At 42.8% G+C, this 26291-nt stretch overlaps 1 protein-coding gene across 1 annotated transcript in view; it reads right to left on the minus strand.

The window, feature by feature from the left end:
• ANO7 (anoctamin 7) overlaps positions 1–20388 on the minus strand; it is a 50925-nt gene extending 30537 nt beyond the window's left edge. Inside the window, exons 1-8 of the mRNA XM_061636665.1 lie at positions 20137–20388; positions 15741–15816; positions 12339–12499; positions 10849–10956; positions 9852–9991; positions 6768–6825; positions 4890–5000; positions 1835–2000 (exon numbers count right to left, since the gene is read on the minus strand). Of these exons, the coding sequence (XP_061492649.1) occupies positions 1835–2000; positions 4890–5000; positions 6768–6825; positions 9852–9991; positions 10849–10956; positions 12339–12499; positions 15741–15816; positions 20137–20388 (1072 nt within the window). The remainder of the gene's footprint in view (positions 1–1834; positions 2001–4889; positions 5001–6767; positions 6826–9851; positions 9992–10848; positions 10957–12338; positions 12500–15740; positions 15817–20136) is intronic.
• Positions 20389–26291: the final 5903 nt, after the last annotated feature.

The raw sequence follows: 26291 nt of genomic DNA on the forward strand, positions 1-26291 counted from the left end.
GCCTGTTTTTTCTCTCTTTTTACACTTTGAACTCTTGATTCTCTCTAACTGTTTTGTGTATCACCATGAAAATTTAGAGGTTTGTTAAGCAAGAGTTTCTGAGTTCAGATCTATAAGTTTTGTAAGGTTTTGTTTTGAAATGAGCTTATGGGAAGCATCAGAATGGCATGGGAGGATATTTTCAATTTAACATTGCGGAATGCAAAAAATCCATACTGACGGTAGTATACAGCCACTCTTGTCACTGTGTAATTAGGTAAAATTACATACAAAAATGTGTGCAGAGAGAAATTCACACCATAACGCTGACAAATCTTTATGACAACCCTTTTTTAAAAACTCCACAAACTGATGCAGAAATATGGAGAACTGAATTTATTTATTTATTTATTTATTTATTTATTGGATTTCTTAGTCGCCCATCTGGCTGGCTAACCAGTCACTCTGGGCGATGTACAAAATTTGAATGGTGTATGCCTGCAGTGCCAACATATCCTAAGTCTTCAGCAATACGAACACTAGCATTAAACATTTCAATTGACAGATAGTAAGGGCTGGATTAATATATTATTCACCGTGTTTTACTAACATCATCATGCTTTACTAAAATTGAGGCTCAAGCGTATTTATGAAAAAAAGTAGTGCCTTTTCCCTTCACCAGCAGCAGGGCTATTCCACATCTCAGTAGGAAAACTCCCAAGCACGCAAGCAAGCAGCAGCTGTCTTAGTGGCAGCAGCAGTGCTAACTGGAACATATTTTATTTAGGCACAGATATTTTCTTTATACCAGTTTTTCTACATAAACCCTTGCGTTCACCTGGGCAAAGGTTTACCTGTAATTAAAATAAAGCTTCAAACCATAAATCTCACACATACCATTACATTAATTTAGGATTGGAAAAGTGAGAAACTGAAATTGACAGATTCGCCTGTCCCTAATCTAGATCAATCCTGTTTACTCTGACTGGCAGCAGTTTCCTCAAGGCTTCAGAGAGAGCCTACCACCTGAAATCACTTAATTGGGAGATGCATGGGATTGAAACCAGGATGTTCAACATGCCCAGTACTCTGCCGGTGAGCTATGGCCCTTCCACAGCCATACATTCACTCTTAAGTCAAACAGTTCTGCCAGGGTTTTTTTATTCCGCTTCTGCTATACAGACGTTTGATAGAAAAGGGCATATAATGAGAGCAAGTGGAGAAAAAAGGTGCTTTGAACAGCATTACAATTCTGGAATGTTTTATATGTACACTGCAAATCTGCCTTTTAACCCACAACTTATCTACTGAAGACGGAGTACAAAAAATAAAAGAAAATTTTCAGAATTGGGGTAGAGGGGTTTTTACCACACATGAGTACTGTAAAGAATCACCGATCTCTTTCCTTGCCATGCAATCTTTCTGAGTTGCATACAGCAAAAAAGGCTTAGACAAATCACTTTTCTAAGGCCTCATTCTACACCAAAACCTTATATTGGTTTTATACCAATATAAGTCATGGCTCCCTCCCCGAAGAATACTGAGAATTGTAGTTCAGGAAGCTCCTGGAAACTCTGTTGTTAGAGATTCCAAATCTACCTCTCCACAGAAACAGAATTCCCAGGAATGACTGCAAAACAAGTTAAAACCTGTAGTGTTGATATGCTCCAGTCCAGATTTACCTGGTTTGCTAATGCACATTTTTGTCAATCTGTAGACTACTCTGCCCTGACTGACATGGCCAAGCCTATAGAGCAAGTAGGAGAAGGGATTCATTTCAGAATATGGACTCAGAGTTCCATTGGGTACTAGAACAAGATGCTAGGGGAACGTACACAAGAGGCCTTGTACTCACCAAGCCAGGCAAAGTAGAGAGCAGTCTTCTCCCCAAAGTACCTGCGGATGTGATCCAAAGGCTGGTACTTCTTCCACTTACTCCACCGGGCCCAGTAACGGAAAAGAATCTGCCTCTGATTCAGCTGAATGGGGGGATTCTCCTCCAATGGCAACTTGTAGGGACCCTTTTGGCAAAAAGAGTGTTATTATCTGCATCAAGCACTAATTTGTTTAAAACGTGCTGCATTTTATATTAACATGCGGAAGTTCCCTTTTAAGACTTGGGCATACCTTTCAAAAATAGAATACTTTATTGTAGCCTTCATGAATAGATCAATGTTAAAATGTATAATAAAAATACTTCCTCATTCATAACAGAGAAAATGGGTTACTAAATATTCAGATTCATATCCACAGAATCCAAAACGAAAACTATCAGTACACAGGAAGCTGCCTTATACAGAGTCAGACCATTGGTCCATTTGCTCAGGTTTGTCTACACTGACTGGCAGCAGCAGCTCTCCAGGGTTTCAGGCAGCAAATCTCTCCCAGCCCTACCTGGAGATGCCAGGGATTGAATCTGGGACCTTCTGCATGCAAGGCAGATGCTCCAACCCTTTCTTGAGACAAACAAGTATATTGTTTGTCTTCTGCACAATCAAGTAGATATTTGGATGATGACTGAAAGGAGGGGATTCTGCTTGCATAAATCCAGTCCGATGCTCTACAGCTAGGAATGGATGAATCTGTCAATTTTGGTTTTTCTGTTTCTTATCTGTCCAATCTTAAATTCAGTTTGCCAGATTTCTGCATCAGTTTGCGGTTTTTTAAAAATGTCTTCATGGAAGTCTGTCAGCATTTTAGTGTACATTTATTTTTACACACTTTATAAGACATTTTCCCTAATATAATGCATTTTTGTATGATTTTCACTAATAAATGTATTTTTATGCATACTTTCTCCTAATATACACATTTAGTTAGAGAACTGTATTGCAAAATTGTAATTTTTTATAGGACAGCTGCATTTGGGTTCATGTATTGTTTTGGAAACAGCAAATTGGGTAACTTCACTCTAAAATGTGAACTGAACCAAATTTCTCCCCCATCCCTATCTACAGTACAGTCAAAATTGTGCACAAACTGTAAAATCGGGGTTCTCAATCAAAATGTGCTACATCAAATCTGCTTTTAAAAAAAAAATAAAGCAAATAGCTATTTAACTGCCAAAGTAGGCCATAACTCAAATTTTGAAAGCTCGGTGAGTCCTGTGAATCTTGATCTCATTCCAAATGCAGATAGATCAAAGGAAAATGCAAGACAAACAGGGCTGGTTTTTTAAGTCTATAAAGAAAGGATCTAGTATATTTTGATATATATATTTGTTTGCATTTGGTCATGTTGCCTAACTTCAGTATTTCTGAGGTTTGTCTAGGGGCAAAAGTTAGTTTATTTTAGTTTCACTTTCCGTTTTTATATAGGTGACAGCTATGCCAAGAAGACAGACACCAGAAGAAACCTAGCTTTCAATCTAATTAAGTTCTCAACCCTGTTTGTGAAATTATTATAGAGTTATAAAGAAGAAAAACCTTAGCGTATTGATCCTTAGTACTGAGCATCAATGCAGATGGGCTTTTGCTGTCCATCCAAAAGATGGTCATGTTGGTATACAACTGGAATGAGGCAAGTCATCTCTCCCCTCCCTACCTAAATATAGAGACCGACAAACACTGTGTAGGGAGAGCTTCATGCATCTCTCCCTTGAAAAGGAGGGCCTGCTCACTCTGTGAGCCCCCTTTCCCCAGTTAAGTTTGAACAGCTGCTATGTAACCTGCAGGATCAAGGTAGTGCTAACAGGAAAATCTGCAGGATCGCTCCTAAAAACATTTATATGAGTGAGCCCATATGCTCTCTCAACCATCTCTGAATCCCCTTTTCATTTCAAATCAATTGTGAAAGAGATCTCATGCCTGCAGACTTGGATTTGCAGCTCCGCCAGGCACATTGATGCACACCTATTTGGTCTAGACCAGCCTTTCCCAACTAGTGGGCCACCAGATGTTGTTGGACCACAATCCCCATCTTTCCTGATCATTGCCAATGCTGGCTAAGTCTGATGGGAGTTGTGGTCCAGCAACATGTGGTGGCCCACTAGTTGGGAAAGGCTGGTCTAGACCTTTTCTTCAGACCAAGGGCCACATGCCAGGGGTGGGTGGGCCCAGAGGCAAAAGTGGGTGAACCATCCAAAGTAATTTTCCTTTTGTTTAATAGGCTGGTCTCTAGGCACACTCCCCTCTTTATCTGCCATCCAGGCATCTAAGAGGCATTATCAAGTTTAAGGAGCATGCCAGGCAAAAACACTCAAGGTGTGTATGAAGTAGGACTGGCGAGAAGGGGGTTGGCTGAGGAGTGGTGAGTGGCCTGGGGAGAGTCCCGAGGGCCAGTTACAGAAGCCTGGAGGACCCCATTTCGCCCCCCGCCTCGAGCCAAACATCTCTGGTCTAGACATAAAAAAATGAAGATTTAAAAGAGTGGATTTGATTTCTTGCCCCCCATGGTAGTATGTAGGCACTGCTTTTGAGCCAACACAAGCAGCCATCTGCAGCAAGGAAGGACAGAGCTCACAGTATGCAGCTCCTATTCTATAGCCACTTAAGAGGTAGATCCTGTTATCTACATGCATAATTAGCGCATCTTGTATTCTGCTATTTCAGGAAGATTGTACACAAGTTGGGAGTGACTAATTTTGTGATGCCTTGGAGACACACATTTCCACAAATTTCAGTGACAGAGTCTGTAGCATACAGAAAGACCCAGGTTCAATCCCTGCCATCCCCAGCTAAAGGGACAGGTCAGCAGGGGATGCAAAGACCTCTGTTCAGCCCTGTGCTAGATGGATGAATAATTTCAGTATAGAGCAGCTGTGCATGTACACACGCACATGTGAACTTGCAGCATGTCTGCTAAATACCGCCTGTTCATACGTTCAAATCTCTCTGGCAACTATTTCAGTGTTACTATGGACTAACTAACCCAGGGGAAAAGTTGAATGGGAAGAGCGCTTGCCAACTTACATCGTGCAGTGGGAATGCAGCTGTGAAGACTTCCTCACTCAGCAGCCTTTCTATTCCAACCTGCCCTGCTTTGGGGTTTCCATAGGACGTGGTAGCCAGGATCTCATACAGCTGAAGGGAAGCACAGAGAAGTTAGAGAGCTGTTCTTCTGACTTCCATTGTTAGCAGCCATCTCCCACATATAAATAGGCAAGTCTGAAATAGCACCCCTCCACTGTCATTCTTATTAACTGTCCTAATTTCCCCATAAAAGTGCAATACTCCAATTGGCTACCCAGTCTGGCTGTTATTTAATTTTAATTTTTAATTCTTTTCCTTTTTTAAAATAATGCCAAACTATCACAAACAAACCCATGCCCTCTATGGCCTATCCTCAGTGAAGAAGTAAGAAAGGGAATCTTGAGACTAATAAAATGGCAAAATAGGCCAGGGGTTCTTCAAGGAGAGAAAAAGTGGCAACGTCCATCTAGGTAGACTACAAAAATGAAAGAAGAAAATCCCAGATAAAAACTGAGTAAGATTGAGATCCATTTCAACTTCTCTTTATTGTTTTCTATGAGATATATTTGCATCTATGTGTAAAGACACACACAAGTTGTTTCTCTGTTTTATTTTAATTTGCTTCTTATGTTGTACAATTTAATTTGTTTCTTAACAACGTTTTTCAAAAAACAAAAATAGAAACTGAATAAGGAGGGCCATAACACAGGCCAGGATGGAGGACAGAGTGAAATGTTTGTTCTAATAAAATCATCCATAGCACAAAGGAACACTGCCACAAAGTAGCCCCTGTTTTACGAGGTTTAATTTGGGGAAAGTATTAGCAGTGCTAATATCTCTACATCTCATTAATAGGCACAACAAAGAGGCAGAGACTCTTGCTGTGAAGGAGACAGGACTGGAACTGGGTGGATCTATTCTACTGGAAGCTTTTATCAGTTTACATGACCCTGCCTGTGAAGCAAGTAAGAGGAGTTATAACTATTGTTGTAAGATTAGGGGTGGGTGGGATGGATGTGTCTATGGGTCCCCTTCAAGCTCGTAATCCTGTATCTGGATGTTGGGATCTGAAATGGAAGACGTCTACCGAACTAGTCAAACTTTGTTTGCTTGATGGGCTGATCTACATGCCAAAGGATGCTATAGGAACTCTGCCAGGAGAGCAATATGTTGCCATAGGAACGAGGGTATCCCTTTGCTGCTCTCACCTGGCTGGGGGAGGATGTAGATTTTAAGAGAGTCTCCATGGGGATGAGAAAGACAGAGAAGCCTGCTCTCTTTGAGCCGAATCCCAAGGTATGGCTCTGGGGGGGGCTCCCTGGAAGCCTGATGGGGAAGCAAGGTCTGTTGGACAATGCTGAGAACCCCTCCACCTTATACTCAGGTTGCATATATGTGTAAATAAACCATAATGACATCACAGTCTCTGCTGACCTTCATTCCAAGGGAACCAAACCCTGGGTAAGCACAGGAACTTCTGCAAGTCTCTCACTTCTCAGAGATTGGGGTGCATGCAACACTATGTTTAGCTAACAAGTGTCCTTCCTTCTCGAGCTCAGTCTTGGGGAAACTTTATAGATCACTGTAGTACGCAATGTCTAAGAGGACACTCCCTACCACCACCACTTTCAGCCGCAAAACACACAAGAAACCAATCTTCTTTATCTTTCTTCTAATAGCAATAGAGCTATGCCCACCCACATATTCACCATATGATGAGGTCCATCAAGCCTTATGCCCCTGTGTTCCTTCAGGCACTACGTTAGGCGGATGGCAAAACCCATCAAGAGTTTTGAAGCAGTGAGCAAACCTCCCAGACTCCCACTGCATACCACTTCCAGGCTTGCAGTCACCTCTCCCTGTGTGCTTGTGACTTACTATTCTGTGCCGTTGTGTACTGCTGAAGAAAGTCTCATGGCGATCACTCCCAAGAAACCTTGGGAAGAAAAAAATGTATTTTTTTTACTGAGAACCTACTAGAAATGAAACCTAGAGCTTGTGACATAAGGAGAGGGAAGGCTTTCCAGGCTGCCTTCGCTAGTGATTTCTCTTAGACACGACTCTCCCACACCCATTCACTATGAATATTGGGCTGGGCAGAAGATGGATCTGGATCTCATGGTAGGTCTCTGGATGATTTGCGGTAGATTGGCAAGGATTTCTCATTTCCAATTGTTTAACCTTAGCAGCAGTGGTGGCTGGTATCCATTGGGACTGGTGGGGTGGAAGACAGGGAGCTCAAACACTAGGTGGAGCCAGAGCCAATGGGAAGGAGAGCCAGCTCATTTTAGTTTTGTCCCCCATCCTCTTCCCTGCTGAGAAAAAGGAAGAGGAAGCTGACAGGTTGTGCCACCCCCTCCCCGGGGCTGGTTGTAAATAAGAAGGCAGGCTGGTGGGGGCTGGCTGAGGGCAGTGCCCCTTTCACCCAAAGGAACCAGCATCCCCTGCATAGCAGCAACAAAATGACTCCCCCATCCCATCCCACATTGTACTGCTGAGATAAAGAAAGCTTGGGGCAACCAAGATTAGATTTTTGTATAAAAGGACAGTTAGTTCTGTTCAGTTCTGGTACTCAAAACAAACTCCTGAGCTTCAGCTCTCTGCTCTGGTTGGTAGACCTAGTAAAAAAACAAAAAACAAAATGCCAGAAGCCGAAGGTTTGTCTATCCCTCACTAGCATAGCCAAGGGGAGCTCTGCCTCCTTGAAGGCAGGAAGAAGCATCGTACTGGGGAAATTCTGGACTTCTCAAGTGAAATCTGGAGCCTGTTGAAAGGGTAACGGGCACCACTATTATTCTAGTGGGAACCCATGAACCAATCTTCCTTGCAATATTTACAGTTACTATACCTTCAGGTAGAGTGAAACTATAGTAACTGGGGTGAATGATAGCTGATGGGTTTGGCAGTTGACCCAGATGTGACCGCTGTAATTTCACAAGTGACTTTACCAAATGAGAACTACTACTTTAACATAATTGTAGTTCTGGATTCAGAAATATAGCACAACAGCATGGGGTGCTAGATGCAACACACTCTAATTTGGACTATAGTAAGAAGAAAATAGAGTTGTGGGGGGGTTGGGTTTTTTTTTGCACTATGGAATATTTTAAGACACCTTGCTTTTTCAGCATAATGCTGCTAAGACCTAGGAAAACATTAAGCAGGAAGCACAGCAGCATCTGACAGCCAGTCAAAATGGTAATCCAAATTTGCAAGAGACAGATTTTCCTGAACAGATGCTTTACATGTTTATAACTGTATGAGCTTTCTTGCAAGGAAGGTCAGTTATAACACTGCAGTTGTGAAACCCTAGTAATGAGGAAGAGGATGGATACCACTGGTTGTGGGATGGGGTGGGATGGGGAGAATGGCCCCAGAGCATGGCCTATGCAGCTTGGGATCAGGATACCTGAAAAATTCTTACCCCTTTATATCCAGTCACACTGCATTCTGCAGCAGGTGAGGGCCTCCTGCAGATATCATCTTATCAGGAGATCCGTTCCGCACAACATAGGAAGCAGCCCTTTCGTGTAGTGGCACCTACCCTTTGGAATTCCCTCCCCTTAAATATTAGGCAGGCACCATGCCTGTAATCCTTTTGGCACCTACTTTTGAAGACCTTCCTCTTTCAACAAGCCTTTTAAGTAGAGACCTAATCCCTGTCTGCATCTGTATTGGAATTGCTTTTTTAGATTTTTTAAAGCTTTTTTTAAAAAAAGATGTTTTGTTTTAATATGTTTTTAAAGATGCTTTGTTTTAAAATGTTTTAAAGTCTTGTTTTTAAGATGTTTTAGAGTGGTTTTTAATGTTTTTGTTTGTCACCTTAGGCTCCTTCTGGCAGGCAGGGCAGGATATAAATTTAATGAATAAAAATAACATTGATCAAAGGTCTAGACCTATATCCAGCTCATCTGGGATCTCAAGAGTGGAAGCCTCCAAACTGGTGCACTTACCATTGCCAACACCAAGAAAAAAGGAAAGGTATTGGTAATATATGGTGCGTGTTAAAAACCTGTGGAGACAGACTCTCACAGTTTTTGTATTGAGTTCCATGCTTATCATTGTGGGGTACTGTTGGCCCCAATAACTTATTTATATATTTATCAGTTGCCTCATGCCATGAGACTCTAAGCAATATAAAACAAGCATTAAAACACATCAATATACATAATATTTTAGAAAGAGGTGAAGAAAACATTGAGGCCTGCTTCAGCTGGTCTTCCCTCACCCTACCCTACAGAGCCATTCTATCACCAACTGGCCTGACTAATCCTGATTACTTTTTATATGTTTATTGTTTGTTGTGTCTTTTTAATATGTATATATATATTTTCTTGTAAGCAGCCTTGGAAGGATTTGCATCCTGAAAGGCAAGATATCAGTATTTGTAATAAATGGATGAATAAATAATACTTATCTATAACTATATTGTCTTACTGGAAAAGGAAAGTTCTCAGTAAAGGCATTTTAAACTTGCAAATGTAGTAATGCTTAATAACTTCCATCAGGTATTTTATTTGTATGGGTTTATTGGGGTTCATTTGACCCTGATATATGATTTGTGTAGTATTTTTTTCTATAAAAAACCTGCAATCTTAACCATGCCTACTCAGAAGTAAGACCAACTGAATTCTTTGGTGCTTATTTCTAGATAAGTAGGTATAGGACTGCAGCCTTAAAGTTTGCATATAGTTATATTTCTGGAAATTTTACCCAGTTTTTCCACTTAAAAAGCCCTTGAGACATCTTTCAAAAAAATATCTATCACACAATAAAAAGCAGTACCACAGGGGAAGCATCAATAAAAGCCATGACATATTACAAATAAAAAACAAAAGCAGCAGATAGCAGAAAATGAAAGCAGCAAAAAAAAAGCAGAATAGGGATCTTTATATATGGCTAAATATCTGCACCAATTTGGAATGTAGCTCAAAGGAGAAGAAATGAATTCCAAAATCTTACCAGGGTAATTTATTTGCCTTAAAATGACATGTGTAATAATCCAAGGGAATGTCAGGAACCTCATCATAGAGCATATTGGGGATGCCCAGTTTCATCAGAATCCGTTGAGACCAGTTAGTTACAGCCTGATTGGGCACCGCCTGGGGGAATAAGCAACAGAGCTATATGCTAAGCAAGTGCTGGTGGGGTGGGGGAACAACACTGTTAACAATCTGCATACAAGTGAGGAAAGAAAGAGAATAATGCACAAAAGATCAAGCAAAAGGTGGCAAAACCTGTCGATCGGTTAAGGTAGGAGGCATCAACCATTTTAGACCCATTTGCAAACTGGATAAACCATTATGGGCACCCCCCATCTTCATCCCCACAACCTATTCTATTGACTACAACAGAGCACTTCTTTCATGCCCAATTTGTTTGGGGGGGAGGAGAGGACCCTGTGGGCACCAGGGAAGGCCACTGTAGGCACATGTGCACCTAATGGTGCCATGTTGGCAACCCCTGCATTAACTGTTAAGGCCAAGAAGAGAAGCATAGATAGCTATAAAAGACAGGGCAATTTCTCATATAAATAAATACAGTTGGACTGTAATGGGATAATTCATTCATTTTCTCCCCATGTGCATCAGCACCTGAGTACAGTTACTTTATCTCCTCCATGGATGATGGGGAGAAAAGGAGAGAGAGGGAGGAGTAGCAATTAAATATGCACCCTTTTCCACTACCACCTACAGTCTAATACAGCCTTTTTCAACCAGTGTGCCTCCAGATGTTGTTGAACCACAACTCCCACCAGCCTCAGCCAGCATTGCCAATGGTCAGGAAAGATGGGAGTTGTGGTCCAACAACATCTGGAGGCACACTGGTTGAAGAGGGGTGGTCTAATATGACACAATCCAGGAACATTTTTGTCACACTGCCCACTGTTTGCATAGGGTAAGTGTATAACCTAAACAGAGAGCAAAGTGTGACCCCATAGGCACCATAACATTCTCACCTGCATGGGAACCCTCAGCCTGAGATCTTCAGCATAATAACAGAGCACACTCCAAGGAGCACTTAGCAGTATAAAGTGCACTAGCTTCTTTGCATTCTGGGCTACATGCTAGAAAGAAAGGAGATGGAAAGCATTAGGATCAATCCAGTTGCACGGAATTCCCTAGCAGAAACTGAGAAACTCCCAGAGGCAAGACAATAGTACTTTTACTGAGGCACTCACAGCAATCTCCTGCCGTTGAGGACAGATATGTCCTCATGGTCACACTAGACCACGTGGCAGTTCCTCTGCATGTAGGGATGGAAAGATCTTATAATTTTGGTTCTCTTGGTTTCTCATTTATCCAGTCTTAAATTCAGTTCTTCAGCAGTTTGCCGTTAAAAAAAATTCTCATGGAAATTCATTTCAATATCATTTCTCCTGCTAAACACATTTGTGTGCAGAGTTTTGACTAATGTACACATTTTTGCAAGCAATGTATCCTAACTTAATACATGTTTGTATGTTATTTTCACTCTCCTCATTTTTATGCACACTTTCCCCTAATATATGCATTTTTGTAAACATTTTTGGTTGGAGAAGTGCATCACAAAATTCAGGTAAGTGCAAATTTTGAAGGATGGCCGTTCTTCAGTTCTCATATTGTTTCAGAAAGTGCAAATTTTATAAATTCAGCTTTAAATGTGAACCAAATTGAATTTCTCCCCCATCCCTATCTGTATGACGCTTCTGCTGTTATTGGCCTCATTTATGCATCAGTTGTTTTAGAGAGTTATACTGTGTTGAAATTCATCTCAGCTTTTTCTCTCCTAAGAACATAAGAACATAAGAAGAGCCTGCTGGATCAGGCCAGTGGCCCATCTAGTCCAGCATCCTGTTCTCACAGTGGCCAACCAGGTGCCAACCATTCCTCAGAGTAAATATACTAGTTCTGGCCCCATAAACGTGTAGCCAGGTCCACATTACTGGGAGACACATGGGTGCTGGCAATGCCCTGGGGAAAAAAGTGTGAAGTTACAGCATTGCGTTGGTACAATGATGCCTGCCTGTTGGTTTGGACTACAACAAAAGTTAGGGCATAAATATTTTCATAAAATGTGGGTTTGGGTACTCTTATTTGCTGAGATATCGTGTGTTGCCACCCATCCAACCACCCTGTTGCAGTGCCTTAATTTTTAGCCTTGTGAGTCACCAAAAACATCCACAGTTTTGAGCAGCAGGACTTGATTGGTGGGGAGGACCAGAGTGGAGCCTCCTGAGGATATGTGCAGTTGAATTTGTTTTGCCCCCTCCCCATTAGGTACAATTTTGAGCAGTGAAACTTCAAAAGGATCCAAGAATTGGAGGGCAGGTTCATTATAACTTCATCTTTCTCTCCTACTGAGGAAGGTGACACCTGTAAGCCCAAGGCTGGCATACAAGGAAAAGCTAAAGCAAGAAGTGTCTTAAATAACAACCAAACAAATACTAGAACCAAACAGTTGGATTACCTTTTCCATCCTGATCCCTGCCATCTGGAGTCTGTTCAGAAACCTCTCTCGCCACAGCTTGTGCATTTCAAGCAATCTCTTTTGCCTTCGCTTTGAATTCTCACCTTCATCACTTTGTCCTTCCAAACTCTGGCAATCCGATTCCCATGCAAGGATAAAGTCTGAGATCAAGTGCACACACACAGAGGGCAAATGTTACTTTAGCATTCTTCTCAGCAGTAAACCAAGTAGGAAGGCAAGTTAGTCATCAAAAACATCTGTTCAATCATAAGAATGGAGAACGGCATGGAGCAGACAAAGGGGAATCCAAAAAGACTGTAGGGTGCTAAAAAAACTGACCAGGAGCTCAGGCTGCAAACACACCACACATTTAAAGCACCACCCACCAAGAATCCTGGGAACGGTCATTTACCCCTCATAGAGTTACCATTCCCAGGACCCCTTTGACTACAGCTCCCAGGATTCTTAGTGGGGGGGGGAATGTGCTTTAAATGCATGTACACAGCCTCATGTACAGGGCACTTCCTGCACCTTTTCCCAATTGGAACACATAAAATGCCCAGGAAAATTAGTTTTCCACACAAGGACAAATGGAAAAGAAACCAAGCAGTCAGGTCACTGCTTCCAAAAATGTACTGCAATATAAACTACAACTATTTCACACCAGCTGTAGTATATTTGGATTCTGCCTGAATACAGTCATCATAAATCCTATCAAGTCACTTGAGTGTATTGGGTGTTGGTGTTGGGGAGGGACAGTAGACATTCTTCTAACCTCCTCTTTATTTATTTATTTATTTATTTATTTATTTATTTATTGTACTTGTATACTGCCCCATAGCTGAAGCTCTCTTCACACAGGAAGTATATAGTTGCTCTCATTAAATGTTGAGATTCTGAAATAACCTATGAATACCAAACAGAGCAAGGTTCTAGTCCCATTATAGCCCCATTATAGAAACAATCGTCGAAGATTCATGGGCATTTTCAGCTGCAGACACAGGGCTAGTCTAAATATCTTGCATTTTTGTGATCACAGCTCTAGGAGAAAACAGGAAAGGGGGGGAGGTCAATTACTACAGAGGATCTGTGGGTTGGATAAAGGGAGTAGAGTTACCAGGTCTCCATTTTTCAGCTGGAGTCTCTGGTTTTGGGGGGCCCTCCAGCTCTCCGGCTAGCACCCCTTAATCTCCAGACTCTCAGCTTCAATTTAAAAAAAAAAGTTTCTAGGTGGTCTGGTTCCCGAGATATACACAAAAACGTCAACCGCCCCCCACGACTGTTTAATCTATGTAACTGATACGACGCTGAAGTTGGTTCCTAGTTCCCAGTTCCTTATTTGCTTGAAAGTTCAAAACACTAAAAAAGAAGAGTTGACAACTACAGCAACTTCAAACCAAACTTAACATGTCTCTGAACCGCAATATATATGTTGGGGTATCCTGTATGATATATCACTGTGATCGGGGGACTCTCCCAGTCAAGAATAACAATACATTTATGCAATCAAAATCATCAGGCTTCTGATATTATCATAAATACATAATGTCATAAAATCATAAAAAATAAGTAACCGGTGGTGCCCACCCCAAACTCTGCTCTGGGACAGGACAAATCATATACCCCAGGAAAGGGGAGGGTGTCCTCTACGAGATGCCACTGCGTCCCGCCTGGCCCAGAGCTTCTGCTGGGCGCAGGGGAAGGATGAGAGCATCTATGCAAAATCAAAGCAGACCAAAACATACAGGAAAAAATAAGTAACTGGGGGTGCCCACCCCAAAATCTGCTGTGGACCAGGACAAATCATATACCCCAGGAAAGGGGGGGGGGTGTCCTCTACGAGATGCCAGTGCATCCCATCCAACCCAGAGCTTCTGCTGGGTGCAGGGGAAGGATGAGGGCATCTATGCAGACAGAAAGGGTAGAGAATCTTCTTACTCTTATTACTCATTTCTCAGACCTCTTTCTGAAGTGAAGGGTCAAATATGTAAAGAAGTTTGGAACAGCCACATTAAAAGATAAGGGCAGGGCATTCCAGGCAGGGGGTTGTCAACCCTGCTTGGATATGGATGTCCTTGCACAGGATCCCTAGTCAAGTTTTACCAACAGCACAATCCAAACTATATCTACTCAGAAGTAAGTCCTGTTGAGTTCTATGGGGGCTTAGTCCCTTAGTACATGTGTTTAGAATTGCAGCCTTCAGGGGCATCCATCTTTACTCCTGAACGCTCCCATCTAACATCTTCACAATACTAGGCTCCTTTCTTCCTTGAGTAACCTTCTGGTGATTGGCCTGGCCTGAAGGCACTTAAACCCTTCTTGCTGAAAGCAAGTAGGCTAGATTAAATGTTCCCTACCCAGGCTCCATCTTTTAGCTAAGATGTCTAGCTTAATTTCCAGTCAGATTTTTTTTTAATTGTATGCTCCAAGCAACTGTGGTTGATGCTTAATGTATCATGCTTAATGACATCACTCGGGCCCGCCCCATGACATCACTCGGGCCCGGCCCTAAAATCTCAGGTTTTGGGATGCTTCTGACCTGGCAACCTTAAAAGGGAGGTATGTTTTAACCCCTTCCCTACCAAGCTGATTCTCTCCTGAAAATGTCATCTCATATAGCTATTCCCTCCCCCAAACAACTCACCTTTGGTTTGGGGGCCTGGCTGAGTGGGGGATTTTTAAACTAGCTAGGGCAATGGGGGCTTTGCAAAAGAGAATCTATGGATTAAGAAATTGTTAAGAATCCCACGAGCAAAATCAACTAATTTTGAAATGTGGTGTTGGAGGAGAGTTTGCACACACCATGGACTGCAAAAATGACAAAAAATTGAGTGTTAGAACAAATTAAACCAGAGCTATCACTAGAAGCTAAAATGACGAAACAGATGTTATCATACTTTGGACACATAATGAGAAGACAGGATTCATTAGAAAAGACAATAATGCTGGGATAAACAGAAGGGAGTAGAAAAAGAGGAAGACCAAACAAGAGATGGACTGATTCCATAAAGGAAGCCACAGACCTGAACTTACAAGATCTGAACAGGGTGGTTCATGACAGATGCTACTGGAGGTGGCTGATTCATAGGGTCGCCATAAGTCATAACCGACTTGAAGGCACATAACAACAACAAGTAATTACTGAACTTTTCCTTTTTTCATGATTTGGTGAAGAAAAAAACCCAAAACCTGAACATAAATGTTAAATTCTGCAAAAGTCAGGACATGCGTAAGACTTGCAGGTTTGCTCAATATCCATAAGGCAAGTGCTGAGCTGTCAGGGTAATGGAAAGGAATGGAAGCAGTATCTCTTCAACAATATCTTTTCAAAAGGAAAGTCCTACTAATCTCAGAAACCCTTACCCCAGCTTGTTCATTCGGTGATGAACTATGTCCTCTTACCTATCCTGGCTGTCTCATCACTGAAGAAGTTTGCAGTGCTCCTCACAATAAGGCCTGGTGATGGCTGTTTATTCCACTGAAAACAAAATGTTAGTAATGCATGTAAAGTTAGATAGGCTCATATTACTCACCCTAGCAGCTGTGACTGGCAAAAGAAGACTAGACTAGCATCTTAACTAGTCAGACTATCTTGTCTTCTCCCTCCAGAATACATCAAGGGGGAATTTGCTGCTCTGTCTCTGTTGTATCTCTCAGAATGGCTGTGTTCATCTGTAATGCTAAACTAAGAACCTTGACTTAATAAACCATACTGTGCATTGGCTTCATGCTGGTGCATACAGACTGATAAGTCCTTCTCTTCTTTATCCGCTTGCATGGAGGGAACAAACTGGGAAGGGAATAGCTTAGTGTTACATTTGAACTCCGGAATCATAGTTAGTTCTCTCTAACAAGCCAGAATCGCTAGCCAGTCTTAAACCAAGGTTTATCATTTGCTTATGAATCCTGGTTTGCTAGAGAGAAACAAACCACAACCCTGGATGTGGACATAAACCTAAACTATCCCCCTCATGGGCTGTTTATTCACTCACACACAGCAGGAGTAATTGGGCTGCATGCAGTACAGTATGGTTCATTAAGACAAGGTTCTTGGCTTATGTGAATGTGATCAGTTGCTCTAATCAGCCCTTGACAACTAATAACATACTCACAAAGAGGGCCCCATAACTGAAAAGACCACATTCACACCATACATTTATTCCACTGTTATTCTACTTTAAACAGTCATGGATCCCTCAAAGAATCCTGGGAAGTATAGTTTGTGAAGCGTGCTGAGAATTGTTAGGAGACTCCTATTCTCACAGAGCTACAGTTTCCAGAGTTCTCTGGAAAGAGGGACTGAATGTCAAACCAGAGCTCAAATGTAGGGGCCAAGATAGCTTCCTCCAAACCCCTGCTCACCTCCTCCCCACAATGGAGTATAGACTGATGCTCTATGGAAGATGTGCTTGTCACTTTAAAGCAGGGATGGGCAACCTTAGACCTGGAGACCAAATGTGGTCGCTCTATGTCTTCCTATCTGGACCTTGGACTTTCTTCAGGTGTCTTCTCCTTCTCAGGCAACACCTCTCACCAGCCCTGCTCTGCACCCTCTTTAAGTACCTTGACCTGTGATAATGCTGCCTGCAGGCTTACCTATATGGAGGGGGGGGAGAGAGAGAGAGAGGTGTGTGTAGTCAGGAAGAACTACTGGTTTTTGTGTGGCTGGAATGTAGCCTACTGTACAAAGGTAAGAGTTACATCTGTTGCCTAACCACTTTTTGCCTCTGGCCCTGCCCACCACTAGTATGCAGCCTCCAGAAGGTTGCCGACAAGGTAATAGGGCCTTCAGGCTAAAAAATGTTCCTTCTGCTTTAAAGACATGAACCTTTCCCAGGAAATGCACATCAGGAAATACACACACAAGCAATTTGTGTAAAAGTGCAGGTTGTAGCTGTAGGAAGATAAGAGATTTTGTGAAGCATTTGTGTACTACTGAAATATAAATAATAATCCCAGATATAAAGCTGCAGTTGATCACTATTTGTACACATTAGCTTTGCCATGATAAAATGTACATTAGAAACTCTGAATGGTGCGTGTTGAATAAAGCTGTGTTTCTGTGTGATTAATAGAGAGACAACTCTTAGGTTTGACCCTACCATTATTCATTATTATTATTATTACTGCTACTACTACACCACCCACCCTTCGTAGGTCCCAGGGCAGGTCACAACAATATAAAATACATTATTAAAGATAGTTTAAAACAAATTATACTCACAGCTAGAGAGGGCCCTAAATATCTTACTATATGATATTTTTGTAAGCATCATGCTACCCATGAACAGGTGCATGCCTGTGCTGAAGCATTCACAGGTAGCATGAAACTTACAGATGAGGAGGGTAAGGCGAGGCTGTGGTGGCACAGTGAGGAGGAGGAGGCAGCATCAATGACAAGGTGTGGCGGGGGGCTAGTGGGCAGGGCCTAGAGGACGGGTGGCGTGAGTGAGCAGCAGTAGCAAGGTCATAAGATAAGTGGGGGTGGGAGGAAAGCTTCGGTAACCCGGGGAGGGGGAGGGGGCTTCAGTGACCTGTGTGTGGTGGGGTTGGGGTGGGAGTGGTGAGGGGGTGGCATGGCAGAGGGGATGGAGAGACGGCTAGGGGGGCCTGGCAGAGAGGCTGGGGGGAGGCCTTGGGGGTGCTGTAGGGTGGGGTGTAGGCGGCATTAGCAAAAGAAGTGAGCAGGGACGGCAGCCCAGTGTGTGTGTGTATTTTTCAAGTGTCAAAAACTAGGGTGAAGAGGTGCTATTAGGCCGGATGATGTGGCTGCCTCAGGTGGCAGATGCTGGGGGGTGGGCAGAGATGGGTGCTGGTGGTGAAGTGTGGGGGACAAAGCTGTGTACACTACCTGCTCTGCCCACCTATCTAAAATGTTATTTTTAGGTGAGGTGGCAAACACTATCCCACTGTCAGTGTTAACCTGCCAGTCTGGTTGGCTTCAGCACATAGAATGGTGGGGGTGAGGGGGCCATCTTGTCCTTCACCTCAGGCAGCAAAATGTCAGGGCCAGTCCTGACAATACTATAGCCTAGTCCTGGAAATAAAGTTGTAGCAGCTGGTTGCCCACTCTTTGCTATTGCACTGTGCAAGCTTTCTCCCTCTCTTTCTAACAAAAGAGTTCACCCATCATAGTACCACACTGCAATTCTCCAGCTGCTACAGGGACAAAACAGTGAAAATGGCAAAAGGCTGGAGACAAATGTCCAAAGCAATGACTACTTTTAAAAAGATTTCTATTCTGCCTTTCTGTCTGCAAGGCCAGTAGAGGCTGTTTAGAAATAATAAAAGCACAAATAAATGGCACCCACTGTCATAAGAAGAAGCTGCTGGATCAGGCCAGTGGCCCCTCTGGTGCAGCATCCTGTTCTCACAGTGGCCAACCAGATGTCTGTGGGAAGGGTGCAAGCAGGACCTTGGGTGCGAGAGCTCTCTCCCCTCCTGCGGTCTCCAGCAACTGGTATTCAGAGGCATATTGACTCCAATAGTGAAAACAGAGAGAATAGCCACCGCAGCTGGTAGCTACTGATGGTGCCGTCCTCTATGAATTTCTCTAAACCTCTTTCAAAGCCATCTAGCTTGGTGGCCATCATTGCTGCCCGTGAGAGTGAATTCCATAGTTTAAGTATGCGCTACCTGAAGAAGTACTTTCCATTGTTAAGCTCGCATACACCAGATTGTTATTGTCTGAAACCAGTACACTTATCTTCCTAAAGCACAGGTAGGGAACCTTTTTGAGCCCAAGGTCCACATTCCCTTCTGTGCAACCCTCCAGTGGAGGATCACTTCCTAGTGGTGGGTGGGGCTGAAGGCAAAAGTAAGTGGAGCCACACATTCTTTTTAATTATAAAAGTATATACCACCCTCCCACAAAATATCAAAGTGGTGCATGGCAATATAAAACCATGAACCCATTAAAAAGCAGCACAGATCAATCATTAAAACGGCTAGTGACTCAAGAAAACATTAAAACAACTGCATAGGCCTGTCAGCATAGAAAAGTCTTCAAGCAGGTGCCTGAAAGTCAGAAGAGGATGTAAATGTAAATTTCACCTTTGTACAGTGGACTAGTTTTTACACCCACTCCTACACACCTTTCTATCCTCTGTCCAGTCATCCAAGAGGGATTATCAGAGTTCAAGGGCACATTTCTGCCAGGTACAAGCTCTCGAGGGTGCAAAGTAGGACCAGTGAAGGGCATGACCTGGGAAGAAGAGGTGTAGCTGAAGAGGGGTGTGTGCCCCATGCAGAATCTTGAGGGCCAGACAGAGAAGCCTGGAGAGCAGGTTTTGGTTCTGGGCCTGAGGTAGGTATGGAAAGATCTGTCTGTTTCAGTTCTCTCAGTTTCTCATTTTTCCAATGTTGAATTCAGTTCTCTACATTTCTACAGTGATCTGCAATTTTTTTTTTAATCCTCATGAAAATTCTCCACCATTTTATGGTGAATTTCTCCAAATAAACACGTTTTTGCAGGCAGTTTTGACAAAGATACACATTTTTGCATGCCATTTCTCATCATTTCATGCCTTTTTGCATGTTATTTTCACTGATGTATTCATTTTATGCACACTTTCCCCTAATACATGCATTTTCATAAATATTGTTTAGTTGGCGAACTGCATCTCAAAACTCTAATGAATGCAAATTTCGAAGGATGGCTGTGTTTCAGTTCTCATATTGTTTCAAAAAGTGCAAATTTGATAGATTCAGCTTGAAATGCGGAATTGAAATTCTCACCCATCCCTATCTGATAGCCAGTTCTTCCTCAACCCTAGAAAAAAAAGTGATTTTTGCTTACCTGCGGAACCTCAAGAGAGCTCATGGGTAGCCTCCCACCTTTGGCATCCTCCACATTCTGCTCTAAATCATCAGCTAGACTTTCATAACTGGACAATTTTATTATCTTCTCAGAGCCCAGAGCAACAGTTTCATAAATGTACTCCTTTGTTTTCTCCTCCGAGTTCTTCTTTAAGCTCCCATAACCGGCCTCCTTAACATTCTGCTCATCTGTGATCAAGTTGTCATCTTCTTTGGTCTTTCTCCGTTGCATCTTTATTTTTCATGCCACCATCTAGGAGGAAGTCAGCCACAACAGAATTTGCAGAAAAGTGCTGAGAAGTCCAAGCAATGTGTGAGCCACCTCCCTCCCCTTGGATGGGCAACTCGAACACAATGACTACTGCTGGCAATCTGCTCCCTGTCTAACCAGTCCCACTGCTTATGAAGGCAGCAGAACATCCCTGTAAAGTCATACAAGAAAAGTGAGGAGAGTGTATTGCAAGCACGAGTAGTCACAATTTGAGGCCTGTTCTGCAAGGAAAGCCTGAAGGCATAGCTTCCTTGAGCTGCATCTGAAAACAGCCGGTGTTGTCAGAATTAGCTTGAGATACCCACCCACTTGCTTAAAGCATCACTTTTTAGGATTGTAATTTTCTTAGCTAGAAATGGCCCAGTGCAGTTACTGCCAGAATAGCCGACAGCACACCAGAAGTACTAAAGCAGCTTGCTGACACTCAAAAGTGAAATTTCCTTTTGGTAGGCAAACAGTGGAGCTACATATGGATTTGACTTTCAAATATTGTGGAGTAGGTTCAACACTTGTTTGAGGGCTTTTCCCAGATGGTACTTTAACCCTTGAATGCAGTCACTGACACTCGCATCATAATATGAGCACAGTTTAAACACACAGACTTGGATCCTAAGGGAAGTTGCCTTAAGGAAGTTAATAGAAGGAGTTTCCTAACCCCTCCCCACCCCAATAGCCCCCCACATATCACCCCACATTATTCAGAGAGTTCCACAACTGTCCAGAGAGGCTTTTAAAGGGGCACAGGTGGCTGCAGGGGGGGAGGGGGGAAAGGGACATGAAACCTTTCCATTAATTTCCTTATGTTAACCTCCTCTTAGGATCCCAGCCATGTCATTTTTGTAAATTCCAGGAGCAACGCATGTATTGGGAAAATGCCAAACGTAGGATATTTTGGCAACTTAATGTTAACATGTAAAGGTGCATGAGCTAAATAAATAATTAGACTAATAACTTGACATATTGACCACAGAAAAAGCACAGCTGCGACCATGATTGAACCATAAATTGCAAATTAATCTGACAGCTTGCTTTATGAACTCTGAAGCAGGATATCACTGGATAGGTGCCATTTCCTCTACCCTAGTAGCCGCACAATAGAGGGAGAAACTGCACCTTTGAAATATCTGGCGCTTTGAAATATTTTTGAAATATCTCTAAGGCTTTTGCAGCAAAGTAAACCTAAAGGCCTAACCATTTCCATGGTGTTGTTTTCCCTGTCTGTGGGGACGGGGAGAAGGGGTGTCCATTCATTGCCCCTTCCCCACTTAGGAGACGTAGGAATGCCCTGCAAAATTTTGTTGCAGGGGCCACTTGTATCTACGCTGTCTCCAAATTGATTTTAATAGTCATCCCCTATCCCTAGGGAAGTCTAATGCGGGGAAGTATCCTTTATATCCTCACCAAGCTACAGTTCCCCCAAGATTCTTCGAAGGAGGGGGAAGTCATGCTACAAAGTCCCCACCTATATTTTCTTATATAATGGTGGGGTTAAAATGGCCCCTCCAAACAAAAACTCGAAGAAACCTAAATTCAATATGTTTGCAGTTACTTTGCAAAGATCTAAAACTACAAAGTGAGCTTGTTCTAGAAAAACATTCCCAGTTGCCAGTGTTCTCCGGGACTTTTGCCAGTAATATGCATACCTGTCAACTACAATCCACAATGCATGGCACTTTCCAATCCCTCCATTGATCCCCACTACTATAAAACATACTAGCAACTAAGAGCATGGAAGAACAACCACCTTTGCCCAAAACTGGCAAAAGTCCTTAAAATAAGTAACAACAAACCCAACAACAGAACTCTCTTCCTTTGAAGAAAGCTATTTCATTTTGTAACATGGCAGCACAATAGGGTGGCTAGATGTAAAGGGGGACAAGAATTCAGGACCTTTACTAGTTGTGTACAATTGCTGGAGCAACTGCCTTCCTGAACTGCCCTGATGCATATCCAGTAAGTGATCTACAGCAGCAACATTTTGCCAGCCTATTCCTACATAAACAAAATGTAGGGTGTATGCTAGGACACTTTTTAAAAAGCATCCATATTTTTATGTTTCCAGCTCTTTTACACTGTGGCTTTGAAATTCAAATTGAGAGCCTGAATTAGAAACTAAGGAAACAAAAGCAAACTTCATCCATAGAGACAGCTTCCTGAATTCACCATTTGGCAGCACAGTTGGGGCTAGGTAACTATGGTGAATTAGCAGAATAAACCTGTCTGACCAGAAATGAGCCAGGAAAAGTATACTCTGCTAGTCGTGGCAATTGGCTCCATTACTTCAAATATTAAATTTCCGTGTTTACTGGAGGAAGAAATTAGAAGCAAAATGTTTGTCTCCAAAAATATTTTTTTTAAAGAAATGCCACATTCTGAAGTTCTTAAGAGCAGGCCTCTTGGGTGAATTGACGACAAACCTGAACGAATGTTCTTCAACCATTTGGAAAACCTCCTATAGTAGGGTCCATAATGATGGAACCCCCACACCAACGTTTACACCTTCACAACTGATAACAAACTATTTTAACATAGAGGATTAACTGATGGGTAGCATCCAATTTCTCTTTGGATAACTGTTTTTACCTGTTGTACAACGCTATAGTATTTGGTAATGTTTAGCCATTTATAAATACTCCATATAAATAAAATAAATATTTCTTCTCACTTCTCTGGAGCACTACAGGATAGGACTACAATCCTATACACGAGGGGTGGGGAACCTGTAGTCCTCCAGATGCTTCTGGACTTCATCACCCCCGACCAGCATTGTCAGGGACTATGGGAGTTGTTGTCCAACAGCATCTGGAGGGCAACAGGCCCTGCTATACACAGAGTTAAGTCCTACAGAACTCAGTAGGATTTTCTTCAGGGTAGACATAAGATTGCGCTGCCTAGCAACTAGAGACAGAAAGCATATATTTGATGTAGACATCAGATGGTGTGAGCAAGGGAAGAGCATCTGCTTTATATGAAGAAGGTTCCAGGTTCAATCCCCAGCATCTCCAGGTACAGCTGGGAAAAACTCCATCTGAAACCCTGGAAAGCTGCTGCCAGTCAGCAGGCGAGCGGTCATCTGGGCTCCTGGGGGGTCTTTTTGGGGGGCCAGGTTCCAGCAGGGTCTCTATGTCTCCAATATCCTATGAGCCAATCAGTATGAAAGGGGAGGGTGTTAGCCGCTGAGAAGAGTCCCAATGAGTGTCAACCGCAAGCCAGCCTTTATTAGTTCCTACTTCAAAAAGCCAAGACAAATTGTGGAGAGTGAGAATGCTGTAGAGAGAGTGAATCCTGATGATAGCATCCCATCTACATCATCAAGCAGTTTGGTAGCAGCGGGAGATATATGTGGAAACTATTAATTCAGTAATGCAACCAATATCTCTGACAGTGAGAAAGGACAATCAACTGGTGATAGTGATAGAGAAACAGAAAGCAGTATTCAAGCTTGGCTAGTTTATTCTGTAATTTTAGAAGGTTGTATAATCTTAGAAGGGGGCATGTCTGTGGCTATCATGAAGGGATCCTGCACTTCTGAATTTGCTGCTACGCTATGCCAGTCCGTGCAGACAATCCTGAGCTAGATGGACCAATGGTTTGACTCAGTATAGGGCAGCTTCCTACATTCCCAATAGTCATCCTCCTTCCTGTGGAACTCTCTGAATCCTATTTCTGTAAGGGAAGGGTGTGGTTTGGAACAGAATTCACACTAGACTACAATTCCCATCTTTTATTTTGCAGAGGGGAGAGGGAACGACGACAGTTAAACCAGTATAAAACTGATAAAAAGTTTGCAGTACAGATGCAATCCAGAGAAATGGGGGAAGATATTTTACAGCAGGTCGTTCCCCCTCTCAGCAATGCCCCCAACCTAAAACCAAGGGGACCTGAGAAAGAAATAAAGCAACATACTACCATAGTGCATATATAAAAGAGCTTGCTGTTTCACAGCTAAGACACTGGATGGACTTACTGATCAGTATAACAGCGGTGGTGGCCACACATTCAGGATTGGATTGACTTGTGATTTGGATTCTGGAAGGATTTCTTCCTCCACCCTAGGGAGATTAGCTGAGGGAGTTTTAAGTTCTCCTCTACAGTTCGTGGCCCAAACCAGGGTCTATCTTCACAGAAGTTGGCCCCTGCTGCTTCTGCTTTTAATGTTTTCCTCCCCTCTATTCTGAGCCCACAATTATGCGTGTCTTCAAGAAGCTCTCCCTATAGCAGGCATAACCAATGTGGTGCCCTCCAGATGAAGTTGGACTACATTTCCCATCAGCCCCAGGCCACAATTACGAATGGTCAGGGATGATGGGAGTTGTGGTCGAGCAACATCTGGAAGGTACCACATTGACTATTCATTTTAGTGGATGGAGAGGAACCATTTGTTAGATGCATCTCCTGTGTTGTAGACACTTGCTGTCCAGCAGCACCTACTTGCCACTTGCAGCACACTGAGGCCTTGATCGCAGAGTGCTGCTGTGTGGATGGAGTCCAATTCAATAGTGCCAAAAATAGCTATATAAGGCAAGGAATCCAGCCAGGAGTTCGACTTGGTGGTTTCCAGTTCAGCTGGAGTGATGTGGAAGGGCGGTGTAGAAACTTTGAAAGTGGAGGCGGGAGTAAGGGGAGGCAATCAAAGTTCAACGATCTGTAAATGTTGTATGATGCCAAACACCCCTACACACACACAACTTTACATTGTCCTATTCCAATTTATATGCAGAAGGGCTTGCTTTTAAATTACCTGATGAAGGTGCTGAGGTTATTGCATCCATACTCTCTCCCAGCCTGTTGAGTAGTTCTCAGATAGCAGCTCCATTGCACAGAAATTCTGAGGAAATAACAAAGGATGCTAAACGTACTGTTATTCTCCTCCGCTTCCCTGTGTCTTTCTTCTCTTCACTCTCAAAAGCTACAAAATGTCACTGCTCTGCTCTTCTACTCCAACGATCTTCACCATCTGCTCCAGGAGATTCCTGCTTTGGTAAATATGTGGGGTGTATGCATAAGGTGGAGGAATCTGAAACTTGTAAGCAGGTTCCCAAGACTGTTCCTGTTTAGTAACTTGCCTTTGTTTGATAAGAGGGTGTGGATTTGTAGATCTGTGCATGAACGTAAGCAGCCACATTTTATCAAAGCTTTCCTTAAGGCACATATATAAAGAAAAAGGCATATATGAAGAGAATAACCTTAGAAGTTCAAGTGAGCTTCTCCGCCTCCTCCCAGCTTTGACCATTGCGAAGAAATGGGGGCAGAGAGAGGAGGAACTACTGATTATTCTCTGGATCTATTGGATGCCTTCCCCTTCCCCTAAGAGGCGCCATGCTAGATCAGACCAAAGGCCTCTCTAGTCCAGCATCCTATCTCCCAGTGGTCAACCAGTTATCTATGAGAAAGCCACAAGCAGGACATGAGTGAAATAGCCCTCTCCTGGTGTCATTCCCTAGTGAGTGGTATTCAGAGGCATACCATTTTGGATACAAGATGTAGAACACAGCTATTTTGACTAATAGTAATTGATAGCCTTATCCTCCATCAGCCAGGTCTGATGGGAGTTGTAGTCCAAAACTTCCAGAGGGGCTCCAGGTTGGGGAAAGCTGACCAAGACAGTTATCTGTCCTACAAAAAATTGTTAAAACCTCACCTTCTGCTGCTGACTTGAGAGTTCTGACACCATCATCTATGAGATCATAATTGAAGATCGAAGGAAAGCCTGGCATTAGGGTTATTCATCAGCACTAAAACCAACAAACCAAGTTCAAAGCTCATCATTCAGACAACTGGAAAACCTTCTATACCAACCTGTTTAAGTGAAAGGTATTGCAGTAGATTTTAACTAGAAAAGCACCACGGGGCTCTGAAGTCCA

Source organism: Rhineura floridana, chromosome 7 (genome assembly GCF_030035675.1).
Source record: "Rhineura floridana isolate rRhiFlo1 chromosome 7, rRhiFlo1.hap2, whole genome shotgun sequence".
NCBI lineage: Eukaryota > Metazoa > Chordata > Lepidosauria > Squamata > Rhineuridae > Rhineura > Rhineura floridana.